The 19,381-nt window shown below is 41.0% G+C and overlaps 1 protein-coding gene across 6 annotated transcripts; it reads left to right on the top strand.

Annotated features, from left to right (window-relative positions):
• Nucleotides 1–122: 122 nt before the first annotated feature.
• Nucleotides 123–17,981, top strand: vmp1 (vacuole membrane protein 1). 6 transcript variants are annotated; one of them, XM_050060226.1, is made up of 12 exons: nt 123–251; nt 1,147–1,255; nt 1,567–1,699; nt 1,946–2,036; nt 2,630–2,740; nt 9,410–9,577; nt 9,941–10,072; nt 12,630–12,710; nt 12,924–13,040; nt 14,330–14,391; nt 16,067–16,166; nt 16,911–17,981. In XM_050060226.1, exons 2-12 carry the CDS (start codon nt 1,177–1,179, stop codon nt 17,052–17,054), a joined length of 1,218 nt encoding a protein of 405 aa, XP_049916183.1. In that variant the 5' UTR covers nt 123–251; nt 1,147–1,176; the 3' UTR covers nt 17,055–17,981. The 6 variants fall into 6 exon arrangements, with proteins under 6 accessions (XP_049916183.1, XP_049916173.1, XP_049916158.1 ...); XM_050060216.1 differs by lacking the exon at nt 123–251 and adding an exon at nt 298–412; XM_050060201.1 differs by lacking the exon at nt 123–251 and adding an exon at nt 438–576.
• Nucleotides 17,982–19,381: the final 1,400 nt, after the last annotated feature.

The raw sequence follows: 19,381 nt of genomic DNA on the forward strand, positions 1-19,381 counted from the left end.
GCTCAATGTCTAGATATAATAACAGCCTATAATGTACACTCAGCAGCACTGCAGACTTTGTGTGACGTGAGGTGAGGTGTCCTTTCAGGGCTCCAAAAGTGACAGATCCTTAAAGCATGCTTATGTGTCTCACAGCTGGACAGTCCTGACCCCTGATGGGCAGACAGTCACTAAAACTGAGCAGTAGTTGTAGGAATTAATTTTGGAGCAATGCCATCTGGTTTTGGACACCTACTGCTACATGAGTCAAGGTGAAAATGAGTCCGCAGACTCTTGTAATTGTCTCACTTTGTTGGCAAATCTGGCAACCTCCGATTGGACCATAAAACACCTCACGGAAATACGTCGTCATCCCAATTTCACAATAAAAGTATCTCATTTATAAGTTGAGTCACATAAATGGAATCCGGAGGTAAGCAAGTGCTTTATTTATGCGGCGTCTCCTTTTCACTATTGTACAATTTATTATTTTACCATAGTAGTTAATAACAAACAAATTATTCACGGCTGAACCGCGACGTCGTTTTACTTTGACACGTCCGCTGTTAGTTTCCGGGTGAAGGGGACAGGAAAGAGGTACGACTGTCATATGATTGTAACAAACATCGCTCTGTTTTACACCTTATAAGAGTATATTTTGTTATCACTATAACAGCACAGCGACAGGGAACATTTTTTACACACCTTCCCACAAGTAAGGCGACTCGTTATTGATTTTAAAGCTGTATTTAAATGTAGAAACGGCTAGCGTGCCTAGCTTATCCGTTAGCATGTTGGCTAACCGGTTAGCATGTGGATGATGATGATGTGAACGCATTTGGCGTCATATCTTGTTACAGATTGACCTACTGAACGACGGTTGTTTAAGTAAGCCCTATATCTTAGTGTTGTGAGGCAGTCAGTGCTATTTTGTATTAGAGTTTAGTATGATATATTCTTTTTCTTACGCTAATGTAATTTGAATGTCAGTTGACGAACCATTTGCATTGGCAGTCTGATATTTTAACGCCGAAGAGTCCTTGATAAGGATTTCACGACAGTCCCACAGCGTCTGTCATATTGTCTTGGTCAGTAGGGAGCAAAACACCAGCGGGGAGGACACTGTTACACAAGAGACACCAACTCGCCGCTCTTTTTCCCATCCAGACTGCCTGACCTGCTGAAACCTTGATTGACATGGCAGCCAATGGAGCAAGCTGTGAGCAGCCACAGAAACGTGCAGGAGCTAAAGACAAACAGAATGGCAAGTCGACAGGTTGGTGAACTTTCAGCTCTTTAAATGCACAGTAGAAATGTTAACACTCAAATGTCCCTGAAAAGTTTAGCTTGTGCAATCTCTGATGACACAGTATGATAACTACCACCACATGGTTGGAGCAAGTCGTAAAAACCTTGACTCACTTTATGCTGCTTTCAGTTTTCAAACAAGTTGATCCACAATAGAGCAAGAACCAGATGTCACATGTATCATGTTTGTAGCATTACCGGTTCAACAGCATGCATTAACTGATGGGGACACAAGTATTACAGTATGTGAGGATGATTGCAGTTTTGTTTGTTCTCCAGACTCTTCAGTAAGAGAGAGGCGACAGAAAGATAAGGAGGAGCGCCTGTCTCTGGTGTTATGGAGGAGGCCTGTCACCACATTACATTATTTTCTCCTGGAGACCCTTATCAAGCTAAAGGAGTGGACGTTTAAGTAAGAAGTTAAAAAAAGGTTTTCCAAATGTGCCTTTGTTGGCGCACTACTTTTGCAAGAATGTTTGTGCTTGTGACCTTTTTTTGTTTATCATGTGAATCTGTTTTGCTCACCAGTTAACGCTGACATACCCTCTGACCTAAATGATTGATTGATGAAAAAATGTTTCTGTAAACACCTTTTCAGTTTGCATGTGTGGAACTTGTGTCCTTATTGTCCATTTTGTTTTCTTGCTTCTCTGTTCAGGCTTTGGCAACGGCGAGGCACAGTGTTCTTAGTTTTGGTGTTATGTTCTCTGTTCTCCATCGCCTACTCCACTGAGGGAGCACACCAACAAGTAAGGCTTGGCTGAGTTGTTTTCTGTTAGTGATGTTAATAATCAACACCACTGCTCCGTCACCTGCCTGTTTAAAGGTTAATGATAAGTCACTCTTTAGCTGCCTAAAAAGGCTCCTAGGAGTAAGCTTATGTTGGGAGATAATGAGGTCTGTACTGTTGTCAAGTAACCCTTGATCATACAGTTGGCTGAGAGTCCGGTTTACGAATTCCTCTGTGCAGTGGTCCATTACATTCCAGTTAAACAATCACCACATCTTCCTAAATTGCTCACATTTATAATGATGAAATAATATTTAACCAATACAGCTAATCTTTAGTATATAATGAGATTAAAAAGTATATACAAATTGAAATTTAAAAAATGCACCTTTCCCTCTAAAAACAGCTGATATTAATCAAAATAAAAATGTATTATTTCAGCCATAATCACCCCATGACTACAACTGACAAGCTTTTAATATTATAAATACGAGTACATTGAAACATCTGAAACAGACAATGAAAGACTAGAACTGCAACAGCCATAATTCAGTGTTCATACCCCGTGTCCTCCGCCTTCTAATCTGTTTTATTTTACTTTCTTCACTGAAGTATGTTAATTACCTGGAGAAGAGGTTCCTATGGTGTGCCTACTGGGTAGGCCTTGGGATCCTGTCTTCAGTAGGCCTCGGGACTGGCCTGCACACCTTTCTCCTCTATCTGGTAAGATAACACTTGATTACACACCAGTTCTTTGAATGAATGAATGAATGAATGAAGGACTTTATTTCAAACCAAAAATAAAAAACAAACAAGATAAAGATAACAGTGTCAGAAAAGCAGTAGTAGAAGTAAAACGTAGGCTTACTTTAACTGGATTACTACAGAATACAGAGGCACTAGTAGGCTATATGAAAAGGATATGAAAAAAGGAATCAGACCGCACTGCAATCTCATTAGGATGCATGACAAAACATTCAGATAAGCAGAAAACAACCTCACTCTGAGGGACCTGTGGCTGCCAAGGCATTCAATTTTAAAATAAGTAACACAGCAAAAGACTCAAGTAAGGGGGGAAAAAACACGTCCTTAGAAAGCCACTAGCTACACTGGCTCTTAATAATTTTAAATCAGCCTCAGCATATGTTGATCAAATGTAATTTGAATGAGAAGCATGTATTGTATTACCCAAAAAAAGTAGCAGCTATAAAGTAATTCAGTTGTCCACCTGTAGACACTGTAAGTGCACTCAAAAACAGATACAACTAGAAAAGATCATCAGAGCTCCACCCTGCACACCTGCATCTGTAGATCCTGTGGGTTAAAGTGGGACCAATCTTTTGTATGGATGTCAGTTTTGGAGCCATAATAAAGGCAGAGATGTGGCCTGCAGCGGATATAGGCTTGCCGTTTTTAATCGAGCAGGTTTCCGGAAAACATGTGGCCCCTACCAGCAGGTTAAGGGGAGTGAGGCATGAGCAGTTAATGACGGTATTTTAGCACTAAATAAAACAAGTTTTTCAACAAATGTGAACCACCATAACCTCGAGAGGTCCTTGAGCATACGGTCATAAATGTGCACACAAAACATGAGGTTGATTGGTCCAGTAGTTTGCGAGATTAGCTGCGAACAGACAGATACAGATATACCTACACACACACACGCACACACGACCAAATGCTTTTACCTGGTGGAGATAAAAGGACATGCAAATTTCCACTTGAATCGCCTTCATATCTAATCATCCACATTTTTTGTCATTGTAGTACCCATTACTGTGTTTTCATGTTTCTGGGAAATCAGACTCATCACGCCCATGTGCAGCCCATATCTCAACAGTCAAAAGGCCGCAAAATGATAATGGCCTTAAAGAGAAACTGTTAACCCTGATTATCTGGTCGGATGTTCTCAGCATGATTCAGGATATCCTGTGTGTACGCAGGCTGCTTTTCTTCAGATGTAAATTACATCTAATTCACCACACACTTTTTTTTCTTCCACATATACCTGCATAAAAGCCCATGTGTGTCTATTCCTGTAGTTGCCAGAGGATGGCGTCACATAGTCATTGTCTTCTACTTCTTCAAAGTTGTTCCATTTTGTCACCCGCCTGTCCAAAGCTAACCAAAAGTAAGGTGTAATTTTTCCCTGACATGCAGTCGCAGAATGACTGTATGCCTGAGTCACCAAAATGTGTGTCATTTGTCTTGGTTGTGGTAAAAAAGGAGAAGTAGCAAAATAAAACCTTAGTGCAACAGAGTCCGCTCCAGGCTGATGATGTGGCTTCTGTCCTGTAGAACTTGTGCAGATGTGGGCCAGCTGAGTCAGCTGTTTCCATCATAATGAAATAATGGGAAAAGATGTAACCGTGACCTTCCTGTTTTTCAGAGATGGTGTGCACTCCTTCCATTAATACTCACCATGCGTTTGTTTGAGTTGTTTCACTGTCCTCTGTTGTCAAGTAGTCCTCAGGTACTTTATATTGTGTCCAATTATAATACTAAGAGGGTGTGATTTCATGTTCTCTCCCCTCTCTGTGTGAGGGAGGTTTCTTACTAATGTGAGTCTGCACCGTCATCTCTCCCATAAGGAGCAACCTGCCATCTGTTGCAACAAATTTTCTCATTTATTTTTTTTTTACAACTATCATGTTTACTTTTGCAATTGAGGCTATTTTAGAAGCCATTTTGTGATAAGCATTTGTTCCATAAGCATTTGACTCATCTGATAAAGTCTATCTTGTGTTACTCAAACTGCTCACTTGGAAATTGTTCAAAAAAATCTTGTGAGAAACATTGTGACCAGATAGTACAATAGGAATTAATCTTCCCAAAATTTTAGGAGCTCTAACCCTGCTGTTAAAGCAGAGAAGTGCTTTGTTCAGACACTTGGGCAAACCCATTCTTTTGAAATTCAGGAAAATCATACTGTGTCTCATTATTGCCATAGGAAGTGGGAGGCTTCCTGTGGTCCATGCAGCTAGAATGCGGACCTGCACTTGCACTTGTATAGTGCATTTCTAGTCTTCTGACCACTCTAAGTGCTTTTTACATTAAGAGTCACATTCACACACTGGTGGCCGAGGCTACCGTACAAGGTGCCACCTGCTACTCAGTTTTAGCACACTCGCACACTGATGGAGCAGCCATCGGGAGCAATTTGGGGTCAGTATCTTGCAGATTTGTCCTCCGATTAACGGATGACCTGCTCTACCTTCTAAGCCACAGCCGTCCAGATGTGTTGCTTTAAATACCCATTAACTCAACATCTTTAATTGGCCAAGGTTACTATTAGTTTCAACAGCGTGTTGGAGGGGTTGTAGCTATGAGGTAGTGCATTTGGAGAGGTTAAGGACTCAGAGTCAAACCTGTTAGGAAAAAGGTTCAGTTTACTTGTCTTTTCCCAGTTCCTCTCTGTTACACCCTCCCCCACCACCCCCAAACTCCTGATCTCTCTCTCACTAATCCAAGCATCCTTTATCTTATTCCCCTTTAAATTTCAGAGCAGGACTATTCAGTTATAAATTCAGTTGGGCTGGATCGCGCAACATGGTCTCGCTACACCGATCCATACATCCTACATATTTATATCTCAATAAAGACGAGAAGGATGCGACTATATGTAGTGTACTCATTTTGTTGTCCCAGTATAGTATATTTATGAATGCTGGGCCACTCGGAGGGTGTGTCTGGGGCGGATGTGGCTGCATTTTAAATGGGCTGTTACATAGCATTTCCTCTAGCCTCCATTTTAGATATGCTTGTACCCTTTAAAAGCCGTCCCTAACCCATCTCATAAAGGCATGTTTCTTATTTAGAGGAGCCATCAGGTTGCTGGTAATCCAGGGTGTGGGTGCTAAGGAAATGGCATACCTCTCTGATGAGAATGATTTCCATACAAAAGTCGATACATGGGAGTGACACAGTCTGTCATGCTGCCAATGTCCCCTTTGTGTTGCTTCCACTGCAAATCCCCAAACCTCTGTGACCATCTCATAATTTTTCACAGAACTGTGAAAGCCCTATTTACACTGCTAGTCACATGACACAAGTCCACTGCTCACAAAGAGACTATTTCCTGTATCCCTTCTCACTAACACTGAGTTTATGTTCACAGTGCAACAGCTCCTACCACTGCTGCCTACTCAGTGTTGATGTCAGCCATAGACAGGAAACCCCCGGCGTTAACTTAGAAGGGGAAAAAAACACGTCTCACCAGCGCAGTTACACTGAATTTAAGCCTGAAGCATTATTAGATAGCCCCACAGAGAGAATGAGTTCATCGTGCTCATGGGAAAGGGGATTCACTCACCAGTATGATCCTTATGATTCATCATTATGTTTTGTAAGTCATTGCTGTGTATCTAAGTCAGGGGTGTCAAACATATGGCCCGTGGGCTAGAACCAGCCTTTCAGAAGGTCCAGTCAGGCTCACTAGATGACTAGGCTGTGAGGTGCTAGGTTTCAGGAGCAAGTTAAAGAGCGCGTAGCTTAGGTCATGGGAAACTCTGCTTCAGAGGCTTTTCCACCCTGAGCAGAACACAGATCTCTGATACAACAATGAATACTTACTGTGATCATGTTTAATGATGTCAAACCTTCTGCAAAATATTATCAGTCAGCAGCCACAGTGCAAAAGAATGTGGAAAAACGGAGACATAATGTTGAAATGCGCTTATTTTTCTCAAGACATCTCTGGCTAGTCATCTGTTTTGTTCAAGGATGGACATTTACAGAATGGACTTGTACTTCTTTACATGAAAACAAAGAGAAACATTGGAGCTGATGAATTTATAGGTTATTATGCAGTGGTTTTATTAGTCAGGCTCACTTGAGATCAGATTGGGCTGTCTGTAGCCCTTGAGCTAAAGTGAGTTTGACATCCCTGATCTAAGTGCTGGATTTTAGTCCTAATATTGTGGTTGAAATAAAAAAAACAACACATTCATACATTGTGGCTTTTACTTGTAGGTTTGTCGTCTTTTAGATTTGTCTACTTTCAGATTGTTCCCTGTAATGATGGGAGCTAAAGATGATAATTACAGGGTGTCTACAGGTCCTTAAAAAGTCTTAGATTCAAAAGTCTCCCCATCACACATCGCATACAGTTTAAAATCCTCCTCCTCACACACAAAGCACTCAACAACCAGGCCCCCTCCTACCTCACACACCTACTCCACCACCACACCCCCCTCCTGTGACCTCCACTCATCCGAAGGAAATCTCCTCTCACTACCTGCACGGACCAAGCACCGAACCTGGGAGGACAGGGCCTTCTCCGTCGCTGCCCCCTCCCTCTCCAAACCCATCCGTATCTGCACACACCTCCCAACATTCAAGACCATGCTCAGAACTCACCTTTTTAAATTAGCTTTTAATGTATAAGTTTGTGTGTTTTATACTGTTTTATTGCTGTTTTCGAGTTTAATTTTATTCTGACTTAGCTCTATCTTATGATTTTTAAAGACTGTAAAGTCTCTTTGAGCATTTGTAAAAGTGCTTACAAATTTATTATTATTATTATTATTATTATTATTATTAAATAGTCTTGAATTTGAATTTGTGAGGTCTTTAACGACCACAAACATTTTATCTAATTTAATTTATTCATTTTTTTAATTTCTTTGTGAACATGAGTGAAGCCTTTCTATGTAAAAGTCCACATTTCTAATGTTACACATCTTTAAAAAATACTATAACACTGTCATTTTACGTCATACTTGCACTTACCTGTTGGCAAAATGTAGACTGACTTAACTCTAATAACCACATTCCTATATAACACTTACCTCTACACAGGACCACATACTACTTACCTGCGATGCTTAAATACATAAAACATGATTTGTCCAAAAATCTGTCCTTAATTTGGGTAAAATGTTTTGAACGGGTCATAAAAAGCATTGAATTTACTGCCTGATTAAGATCCACCACTTAAAAGTCCACGTCCTTCTTCATCTTGTTCTAAACAACATACCTGGACTATTACTGTGCAGCATGCATGATGCCCAGAGGACGATTCTTAATTCTGCAAACTGCATGCCACTGTCAGGTCAAAGTTAAACTCAATCAACACAAAGTGTTCTGCAAACTAATTGTTGGGATTTCCACGAAATGTGCTGCGGTTGTTCATAATGCCTAGAGGATTAAATCGTTAAAACATTTTTTGGTGACACACAAGAACCGCACCCAAGAACGCCTCTCTTTTGCCACCCAGGGGTCAAAGTGTCAGAGCAGACTGCTGTGAAATTATCTGAATCCATTCATGCTGCTAAGGGGATAAGCCATTTTAAGGACCCTATGCTCCTTCCTGTTGAGTCATCCTTCCAGTAACCTTTGCATATTTAGACCCACTATCGGAAAGGCTCTAAGAACAAAACAAATGTCAGTAGACCATCCAGTTTTTAGTATTTTGGCTTGTAATGAACAATGCAGCATCTGGGGAACAACAGGCATTTCTTTAGCAAAGTAAACTTGTTCACATATTTATTTTATTTGATGGGTACTTGATGAAATCCACTTGCTCAATGGTTACCGGGCAAAGAAGTGGTTTATTTGCTTTGTGTGCAAAGAGCTGGGCTTTGCTGACTCTGGTGAACAAAGAAGTTCACCATGGGGCCAGTGTATCGCCTGTCTGATGAGTATCATAATTTGTTTGACTCACAGCTTAGTCTTTTCTTTTCTTTGTTAACACTTGCGCGTCATGAAGAAATGCTGTTAAACGGAGCTCTGTTTGGACTGAAGCAGACTGTTGTGTAAATTAAAGAAGCCTCCTGTGTGCTCACGCTCAGCGGGGTGGGGAGTTGCTGTGGGGGAGCAGTCGCAGTCAACACAGACTAATTGTGTGCTGTCCATCTACCGTCAGTGTTGCCTGTATCACTCAGAGGAGGCATAATAGAGTAGCTGTGTTGTAGTTACAGGTGGGCCAACTGTTATTGAGGCCAGGTGGCTGGGCCTAACCAGAAGTCTCTACAATGATAAATGATGACATACCTACCTGTCAGAGAGACTGTGACTCAGCTACTGTTGGTGTGTCTGTACCTGTGAGCCTGTTTAATCATTCAGCGGCAGGACAGCAACTTTATACTAGTGTAGGGCTGTGCAACATAATCACATTTCATTGTCAAAGGTTTAATAGTTAGTACTCTCAGTAGCAATTCAAAATATCCTTTTACCCGTGACCACTGTAGATTGAGTTCGTATTGTGTATCCCCTCGCTCAGCTCCCCCTGGGCTACAGCATTTGTCACATTTACAATATGGCCACATGTCCAAATGTTTCATTACACACGCTGGACAAAATGATTTCATGTGCAAGTGCCAGTATATGTCCCAGTGTCTTCTAATCTATAAAACCCACTCATCCCATCCATCTGTCTCACCTCTCTCTTAGGGTCCTCATATAGCGTCAGTAACCCTGGCAGCATACGAGTGCAGCTCCACGGACTTCCCAGAGCCTCCGTACCCAGACCAGATTGTCTGCCCCCAAGGTGAAGGCTTGGAGGGAAGCATCTCCCTCTTCTCAATCATGTCAAAGGTCCGCCTGGAGGCCTGCATGTGGGTGAGTCGCAGTTTGCATAGAGAGACAGTACAGTGATCCGCACCGAAAATGGCAAGAATGTTTGGCAGTACCAGCAGTTGGTGGCATTGCGACAGCTGGAAACTTGTCAAAGAATTGGGAGTCCCTCATTCCAGCCTGCTTAGACTGGGGTGAAAAAAATCCATGATGCTTATAGAACTTCAAAAGCTTGTCTCAATTCTTACACACAGCCAAGGAATGCATTACTTTACACAAAGCAGCTGTGTGTATCAAATTTAAAAGTTGATGATGATGAGAATAGTTGCGTGTGTGTGTGTGTGTGTGTGAATGTTGGAAATAGATAAGCAAATGCTGACGTGGAGTTTGTAAATTGTCCTGGTTCAGGGGGCAGGCACTGCCATTGGAGAGCTGCCTCCATATTTTATGGCCAGAGCGGCTCGTCAGTCAGGAGCTGATCCGGACGATGAAGACTACGAGGAGTTTGAGGAGATGCTGGAGCAGGCTGAGGGCGCCCAGGTCAGAATTGCACACACGTACACATCTGCTTTGAGAACCTTTGCCATGGTCATTTCCGATGTTAACTTTTTGTGTAGCAGGTCATATACATGAGCACAAAAATACAAAGAATATTTTGTGTAAAGATTAAAGAAGTACCCACCTCAGATGTGTTTTTCATTTGATTTGAAGTAGCAAAAGGTGACACCGTAACGTAGGGTGCATCATATTTCATTCTAGATTAAGTATCTCAAAAGAAACACAAGAAAACTGCAATTAGCTTTCTTTTTTTTTTTTCCCTAAATTTCTCACATTTAGTGCGAAAGCTAGCCTGGACTCAACCTTTTGTCTTCTATTGAAAAAACACCGCCACTACACTGAATATCAGAGTATCTATCTCTTTATTTGGTCCCATATTAGCACAGGTGTTTACACTTTACCAACCCACCCCATATGATATGATCATATCTCATTTGGCCTCCGCTTTATAATGCACAACTGACCATGGAGCCGCTGTCCAGTGATTGGTCTCAAAGTGCCATGTGACTTCAGTGAAGCCACTCCCTCCTTACACTTCCAGTAAATCTGTCTGTTCGTGGGTGAGTCACCCTGAGCACAGCTCCCCCTTTAATCATCCCTCGGGCCTTGCTCCCTCTTCCTCCCTCCTTCCCTCACTCCTTCTCTCTTTTCACCGGCCTCTAATTTGAATGACAGACAGTCCTGTCAGGAACCAAGGGCACATGACTGGAGACGGCTGAGATCAGATGCTGAGTCAGCAGCAGCAACAGAAAATCAGGAATTGTGTACATTGTCTCCTTGGTCTGTTCTTCACTTCACTGCCTCTTGAGCTGAATAGGCTGAAGAGGCCAACCTCACATCACATGTCTTTCATCATGGGAATGTATTCAGGATGTATCCACATGTGCATTTGTCAGAGGTTTTCTAAGCAACAATCTCACAGACGAGTCATAAGCACTTTTATTAAGACCCGAGAAAGACATGATTCATGGGAACGAATGTCACGCAAACAGTACATCACTTAGACCCTGTTTATATTTGGTATTAACATGCTTTTTGGGTGATGCGGTCACAAGTGGACAGCGCTTAAGTATTAACGACCTCAAAGACACTTTGTGATCCTATCACTCAAACCACTAGCCGAGATGTGCTGTCTCATTTGAGCACATATATTTTGTAGTGTAAATGCTAATGCATCCTGATGCATCCCTGACAAGGACTACATCATCAATGCAGCGAGGTTGTTGCTTTGGTAGCAGCGCACTAACACTGTATACTGTAACTTTCCCACTCTACAAGTGTCCATCGTTTCACCCTGTGGAAGGTGAGTCATGTTGAATTCTGCTGACAGGAAAATCTCTAGCCGTACAGACACAATTGCTAACATGACTAGCGAGTATGCTAGCGAGACCGTGGAAGTAACAACTGTGTGCATGGCCAAATTGTGCTGCTAGCATAAGTGACGTAGACTACACAGTCACAAAATCTGAACACACGTGGTCAGCTGGAGAGGCATGATAGACAGGTATGAACGATGATGTGTCTCGGCTGTGGACCTGTGTTCGGATCACTGAAAGCATGTTAATACCAGGTGTAAACAGGCTCTTAGAGGTGTGTATTAGTATAATCAATATTTTCATGTGACGTGAAAAGTGTGACGATCTACAGAATCTCACATGACAAAAAGAGAAAAGCATTTCTAAAAATGTGTAGCGATTTATTTGATTGCATTTTTAAATAATTATCAATAAGTTACACTAAGAATTATTTAATTTTAGTGGCAAAGACTGCATTGGACTAAAATTACTTAGCCTCAGTGGCAAGGAATTAGATACATTGATCATAACTTGTCACTCGTAAACCTCAATGCTGTATCTTTGTGGTTTTTTTGTGATGTGTAAAACAAAAATTCTGAATTAAAAGAATATGCACCACAAATATTGGCTACAAACATAATTGGCATGAGTGAAAATGAGTATGGTCTGAAGATGAAAACTAATATAAATTTTAATTGTAGAGACTAAGGCTGAATTAAACTTTAAATTGCTTCCATAATTGACATTGATGAGATGCCAGTTTCTGGAAACTGCCTCTTAATCTCCCTCCTGCATCGGCTGTGATCTTCACCATGTAACCACAGACGTTTCACCCCCACAGGGATGGAGATTAGGATCAAAAGATCCTCGTCACTTTTGTGCCAAAAAGATTTCAGCTGTGATGCCAGCAGAGTCACCAAAAAATATATGTATCTTACAGTGCTCAGAAATAGCCAGTATTTTACCACAGTGCTCTCAACAAGGCTCTCGTTCCTTGTAATAACATCGCTGACAACAGTTTTGTTTGGTAGAAAACCAAACACTGAAAGCGAGAGCAAGGTTATTTTAAGAAAAGAGTAAAAGGCTTATTTGTGTTCAGCGACACCCATGTATTTAAAAAAAAATGTGTTCAAGTGTGGTAGAACAAGTTTTGGGTCATAAAAGTCCAATTTGAAGATAATCCTACCCATCCATATCTGACAGCAGTAATGTGAGTTGGATGTTTATTTTATTTCTGTTTGCAGGATGTTGTCACAAGAGCAAAACTGGGAGTTCAGCACATGGTGCAGAAAGTGGGCTTTTTTGGGATCTTGGCCTGTGCCTCTGTAAGTTGAAATTTATGTTGCTGCAATTTATACATGCTGGATCAAAGTTTAATGTTGCATTCAAGACTCCTTTCTTCATTTCAACAAATATTTGTCACTGTAGATGCAAATATATATTGAAGGAAATTAACTTGTAACCTGACAGCTGTAACACGGGTAAATTATAAGACTCTGAATCTTTAATATCTTCTAATGTGTGTGTGTGCGTTTCAGATCCCCAATCCTCTCTTCGACCTGGCTGGAATCACATGCGGCCATTTCATGGTTCCCTTCTGGACCTTCTTTGGAGCAACTCTAATTGGGAAAGCAATCATCAAGATGCATATACAGGTCAGTAGCTCAACTTAAAGGTGTATCAGAGGTGCTTAGAAACTACCAAAGGATCCATTTACCTCACCTTACACCAGGATTTTCCATTTCTTAACATAAACCATAGAGGCACGCAGCATCTTGGCTTTGAGTAAGACTCCTCTTTTGTTTCATGTCATCACAGTTCTCTGTCCACATTGTAATAACGTGTGTCAAAAAATCCACTCATAAGAAAAACGGGTACGCGCTGCTGGCTGATTCACAATCCCCACGACCTCAAAACGTGTGGGAGAGCTAAGATCAAACTTAGAGCTCAGATCATGAGTCGGTGTGGCTGTGAGAAACTCCTAATTGTGCACTTCTGGTTAACTCTTTCTGACGGTGCTCCGGTCCTTTGGGAATTCCTTATACTGGTTTTAGCTTTGAGATGCATCCAGATCATGTAAACAGGCTCCAGATGAAAGGGGGGAAGCTTTTAAGAAGTCTTTAACAAGAGTTTGGATTTTTAAAAATGCACTAGATCAAAAAATGTGTTAATTACGGAGCGTATTGTTGAGACTGCCACCCCAGTGACTAATATAAGCCTATACTAAGGGAGGCTGTCTGTGTCTGTGGGTGACTCGCCTTGTGTCTTAATAAACTAAACCTATCCATCTCATGGTGGTACCAGCCAGTGATCTCACTCTGAGGCCTTTCAGACAAAGGGCCCCGTCGGGCAGCAGGGGATATGGAGGATGTAGAGTGGACATGAGAAGGTAGACATGGGAGAAGGAAATTGAGCAGACGGTAAGAGTCTGCAGGGGGGAGCCTTTGTATTTTTCTTTTTTCTTTCTTTCTTTTTTGTACCTTGAACCTTTCGGGCATCACGTGTCATATCCTGTCTGATTTTGTCCGGGGGGCCATGTGTCATGGTGTTTAAAGCTGATCAGTTTCAGGACCGGAGAAAGAATATTGTGGTTTCACCCCCCCAAAACCACACAAAGCCCCTCGCAGCCCGAAATTGAGCTTACTGCCAGGTTTGAGTTTTGTAATTAGTGAGTCTGTAGACGGTGGCAGATGTGGCTTCAATTTCCCACAGCTGTGCTGCTAAAATTAAAAATCAAGATGTACGTCTGTCGATCAATTTCTGTTTGTCACGTGTCCCACATTGTTAATTATTTGTTGGTCGCTAAATTTTTCCTCTGATGTCCCATAAAACACAAAATATCTATATATACTTTTATTAATGGAGAAATTTTCCATGTTGTTGATACCTTTGCATTTGATCAGAAACTAATCAGCTTATTAATCTCTCCTTTGTTTTCCTGCAGAAACTATTTGTTATCATCACCTTCAGCAAGCACATAGTGGAGCAAATGGTGTCACTCATTGGGTAAGCATTTTTCTGTGTGTGTGTGTGTGTGTGTGTGTGAATGTGTGTGAGGGCGAAAGACCGCATTAATCTGGTTACTTTATGTAGTCATTGTCTTCCCCCTGGTTTTGTGGTCAGCAGTGCATTCATAAACATTTTCAGATGCATTTCAACCACTGATTGGAGATCCTGCACGAATAAATGCTTTCACTGCGGGGGCGTACGTGCATGCATTTTTGCATTTTTCCACACAAAGGTTTTTTTTTCCTCCCCACGTGCGATCCATCTCCGCAGCATTGGTGGTCAGGCATGTGAGGTCCCATCCGAACATGTTGATCTGACTCACGCAGTTCAGATTTGACTGAGAGATTTGCCCCGGTGAGGCGGGAAACACAATCGGAGACAAAGAAAAAAATATATGCCTGTTAAACTGATTTCAGGTTTAGCCAGTTTAGAGCAAGTAAGGGTAATATCCTAAATGTTAAAGAAAGATTTTCTAAGTCAAGTCAATGTTAAGAGAGCCAGCAAAGAGTTTAGTCAGACTTGATGTTAAGTTTGTGATTAACATGTCTGTAGGAAGTGGCTTTTATTGGTCCAGTGGTTGAGAAATGTGCACTTACATGTAGTAACTTTGACCATATTAGGATCTGAAACTACAGTCAAACTGAGACTCCTGTTTCTTTTTGATTTAAAAAAAAAATGATTCAGGGTTGTTTCCCATGATCAGATGGCCCTTGGTGACTCGCTATGATGAGTGCCTCAGTGCTAATAAAGGGTGTTTTTTGGCTGTTGCTGTGTGTATATTTGTGTGCTTGCATGTAAAGTGAGAGATAACAGGAATGAGTCAGTCAGAACTAGTTAGGTTGATTTAAAATCAGCAATTACCCACTTCCCTTTTACTGTTTTGTTTACTAAATTGTCTCATTTTTTTGCTTAGTCTAGTCTAGACGACATGTTTATGTCCCAATCTGAGACAGACTTTATGCAGTGGGAAGTCTGGGTGTTAACAGCCTGCAGTATATTTTTCTTTTCATGGTAATGATAAGTTCTGCATCACGTAGACTGTACCACCACTGACCCCATGGTTAAACCATAACACCGGTGCGTCTACATGACATGAATTGATAAAAATGGTATCCGTTATGATTTGCCCCCCTGGTGAGCTAATCCACACAGCCAAATAAGGACATGAGCACACCCTGATTAGATAGCTTTTCACCGAGAAGCCAGCAATGGTGGTAAAGGTGATGACATCATGCCGACTCACTTCCTGATTGAAGGGGCTGACACTGGCTCCTATAGAGAGCTGTGGAGTATAAAAAGAGGACTGAAGGGTTTCTGCTTCATTCCTCTCTGCTGCCTGCTCCTCCTCAGTGCTTAGTAGAGGAGGTGAAAGCTCCAATATGGGCCCCACTTGTAGGATGAGGCCCTCAGCCTTTAACTGTCACACGGATGCTGGTTGACTGGTGGATCAGTGAGGACCTTTTGGTAGTGTTCAGGGAGAGAGGAGACTTCATGAGCTGCTCTTTGAGGCTCTTACGGGGAAGAAACGTTCAGGGTTTAAAGCTTCAGTTTTGGGCTACATGTCAAAGGAAGGGTGCTTTAAAGGGTAAGTGAATTAATGTTCTTCCTCCCCGTCTCTGGTGTCTCTTTTCTTTGGCATTCTGTGTGGATGTATGCGGGGCTGCCATGGCAGGTCTGTGCCCAAAGTGGGACCATCACTTCAGAAGCCCTTCAGTCAGTACCTGGAAGCACAGAGGAACAAGCTGCACCATGCTGGAGGAAGTAAACCAGCGGTAAGAGCAATATATTACTTAACAAAGCACCACTTACTGTTTTTTATCACCAGAATGTGAGGTTTATAGGTACATTTATTTGTTAGGATGTATGCAAGTCTTTTGTCATACTCTTGACTTTGAATTATACACTGGAAAGGTTTCATAAAATCAAGAGCCTTAAAATTTCTGTCTATAAATTTATCCAACACTTGGAGCATTATGGAAAAAGCAGCAACATCAGAGTTGTTTTTTGAACTCATGCTTGATTTTTGAGGCAAATATAAATGTAAGGATCTTTATACATAATTATAAAGATCCTTACATTTGTTTTTTGTAAAGAACTGTACTGAGCGGGACATTTTAGAGTTTAAAAATATAATTGTAAATGCTCTCCAGTGGACAAACAATGTAACTAAGCAATTATCTTTTAATTATTTTAAACATATTTTTGACATTTCTGTTCTGCAATTTCTTACTTATTGGACAACACATGAATATATTTGCAATAAGATGATAGGATTTTATACATCTAGCTCTAGTTTTTAGTTGGCATCAGTCTCTGGCTGCACATAATTTTAAGTTTAAATTTTGCAAATGGTGAAAATATGTCTTTATAGTTGATCTAATTTTCCTCCCATAGTGATGCCAACAATATTCACAATATTTTAGTTGCTGTATCTGATCTGTGTGCTCATATACTGTAACATTATTCTTTTATGATGGTAACTAATAGCATATGCATCCTAATTTTGGGTTTTCCAGGATGAGAACTGGCTGTCGTGGGTGTTTGAGAAGGTGGTGCTGGTCATGGTCTGCTACTTTGTCATTTCCATCGTCAACTCCATGGCTCAGAGCTACGCCAAGCGGCTGCAGCAGCAGAGGCACTCGGAGGAGAAAACCAAGTGATGACGAGACAAAAGCGGTACAAACATCCAAGTGACTGTGTTTCTGCTGCTGCCGAGAGCCCTCCACTCGGCCACAGCCACTCACAACTTAACAACAAACCTCACCCCCCCTCCCATCCATTCTCAGAGGCTGACCACTCAAAAACCAGGCACTATTTGTTGGCGTGTGTGCGCGCGTGTGCTTTTGAGGATGTATGTGCTGTTTACGGTTTGTCCCCTCTTCAGGTTTTGTAGTTCTTCCTCTCATCTCACAATCTAGGCGTGTGTAGTGCGATTGGTTCTCTTGCTGATCTTAACATGTTACTTTAACGTTAAATTAACCCATTCATTGACCTCAGAAGTAAAGCAGCGGTTTGGTGGTGACTGCTGTGTACGTGCAGTGCCCATCAGATGCTATGCCTTATGCAAGACGGGAAGGTCTGACTTCCCTTGAGTATAGTTCTTGACTTATTAACTTGATTTTTATTTAATTTTGTAACATTTATGTATGGATGGATCATGACTTGTTTGTACAGCGTGCTGCCAAGGTAACTGCTATGGATGGTCTTTCTTTTCAGGGTTTAATTTTCCTCATGTTTTTGTCCTGTTATACAGTAAAGACCAATATGTCTCTTTTTTGTCTCTGGAAATTGTCAGTTTAAAATGGTGAGAAAAAAAGCAATATCAACTTAAAACAGTGTGGTATTGATAGTTTGCACATTGTGTAAATATCTTAATATCTTTTTGACAGTATGCGCAGATGTATTTCTATTCTAATGGTCTGTGTGGACATGAGTTAAACTTGAACCAAAACAAAACAAAACAAAAAAAATAAACGGTGATATCATTTGTATAGTGACATTGTACTCTCAGCTAACTAGTCCCATTTCTATTCTGTACATTTAGGTTGAACCTTGGATCAGATCATATATAAAACATGTAAATCATGGCACTTGTTTCCAAGTCTGAGTCTCGTTATTTTTGGATTCTCTTGTAGGATGAGATTTTTAAATGTTCATCCTGATAGGCTACGCTTTGTGATGTTTAAAAATTGTTGTACACTTGTTATTTAACCATCATGATAGACCTAATGTTTAATCTTCTCTTAGAAATCATCATCTTTAAGGTAAGTCAACCGTCAGCACTAATCAATTTTTTATTTTACTACTTTTTAGTAAGTCTTGGAAGACATTATATCCTCAACAGTCTGAGCTAAATTGCCCTTTTGGTGTTCTTAATCTGAATGTTCATCTGACTCAGACTTTAATGTGACTGCCTTCCTGACTCCCAAATCCTCCCTGTGCTGGGGGGAAGTCCTGCCTGAAACATAATCTGCAGATTCTGGTCCACTCCGGCTCATGGATAAGATCCCCTTTCCATCTTCCCAGTAGTGAACAACTTGACACCACTTTCCCACCCCGTCAGCTAGCTTATCAGACTGGTGTTGGCTGTTACATTAGCACGGCAACAACGGTCTGTAAGCTGGCTGAAGTTGTGGGCCCTCAGCATTGCAAAACTGTGCTTCAGCTGCTCCATTTGGGAATAAAATAATGTGTCTTAAGTGACTTTATGTGGATTATTTCACTTCTGTAAACACCACTATGAACAATAAAGTGATGAAAACAATGTGAGCTGATGCCCCTGTGACTTTGTTACTTATTGTCAAACATACTTTTACATTTTCAAACTGTAATGGCTCCAAAAAAGGCACGTCTGGAATTCTCAGAAGTTTAAATACCGTAAAACTTCAATTAAAAGCCCAATCACTTTTAATAGCCCAGCATGGCTACACATTTTGACTAATAAACGCCTGCCTTAATTAGAGGCCTGGTCTGGTTGCCAGACAGTTCAGTTATTTTTATAGAAGTTCTTTGGATATATAAAACCAGGTTGTTGACTACCTCAAATTATGTGTCCATTCCTTGAATACCCTGTTAAGTATTCATCTTCCTTTAGTCTGCAAGTGTCCTCAGATCAAAAGACTCAAATGGGTTTTTCATAAAAATAAATCCAAGTTGTGAGAATTGTTTAACAGGTATTGTGTCGGTAAGCTGGGTGCCGAAATTCTGTCTCTTTCTGATGAGCTGTCCGTGAAAGCTACATCAAATGAGTGATTTCCTAATTGATATGTTATCTGAAACCTAATTTTATACAAGTAATATTCATACTGGTTTAAATAAAGAATGCTATTGTATTTCCTGATCTTTGCTGAGCAACAGTTGTGTTAAAGGAATTAAAGGCCTGTCCCAAATATAGGCCTGTTGATTTAAGTAATTTAAGCAATTAATAGCCTGGGCTATTAAAATTTTATGGTAAGTTAAATAAAGGAGCTTTAAAGGTCCAAGGCCC

The sequence above is a fragment of the Epinephelus moara genome, chromosome 2, assembly GCF_006386435.1.
Source record: "Epinephelus moara isolate mb chromosome 2, YSFRI_EMoa_1.0, whole genome shotgun sequence".
NCBI lineage: Eukaryota > Metazoa > Chordata > Actinopteri > Perciformes > Serranidae > Epinephelus > Epinephelus moara.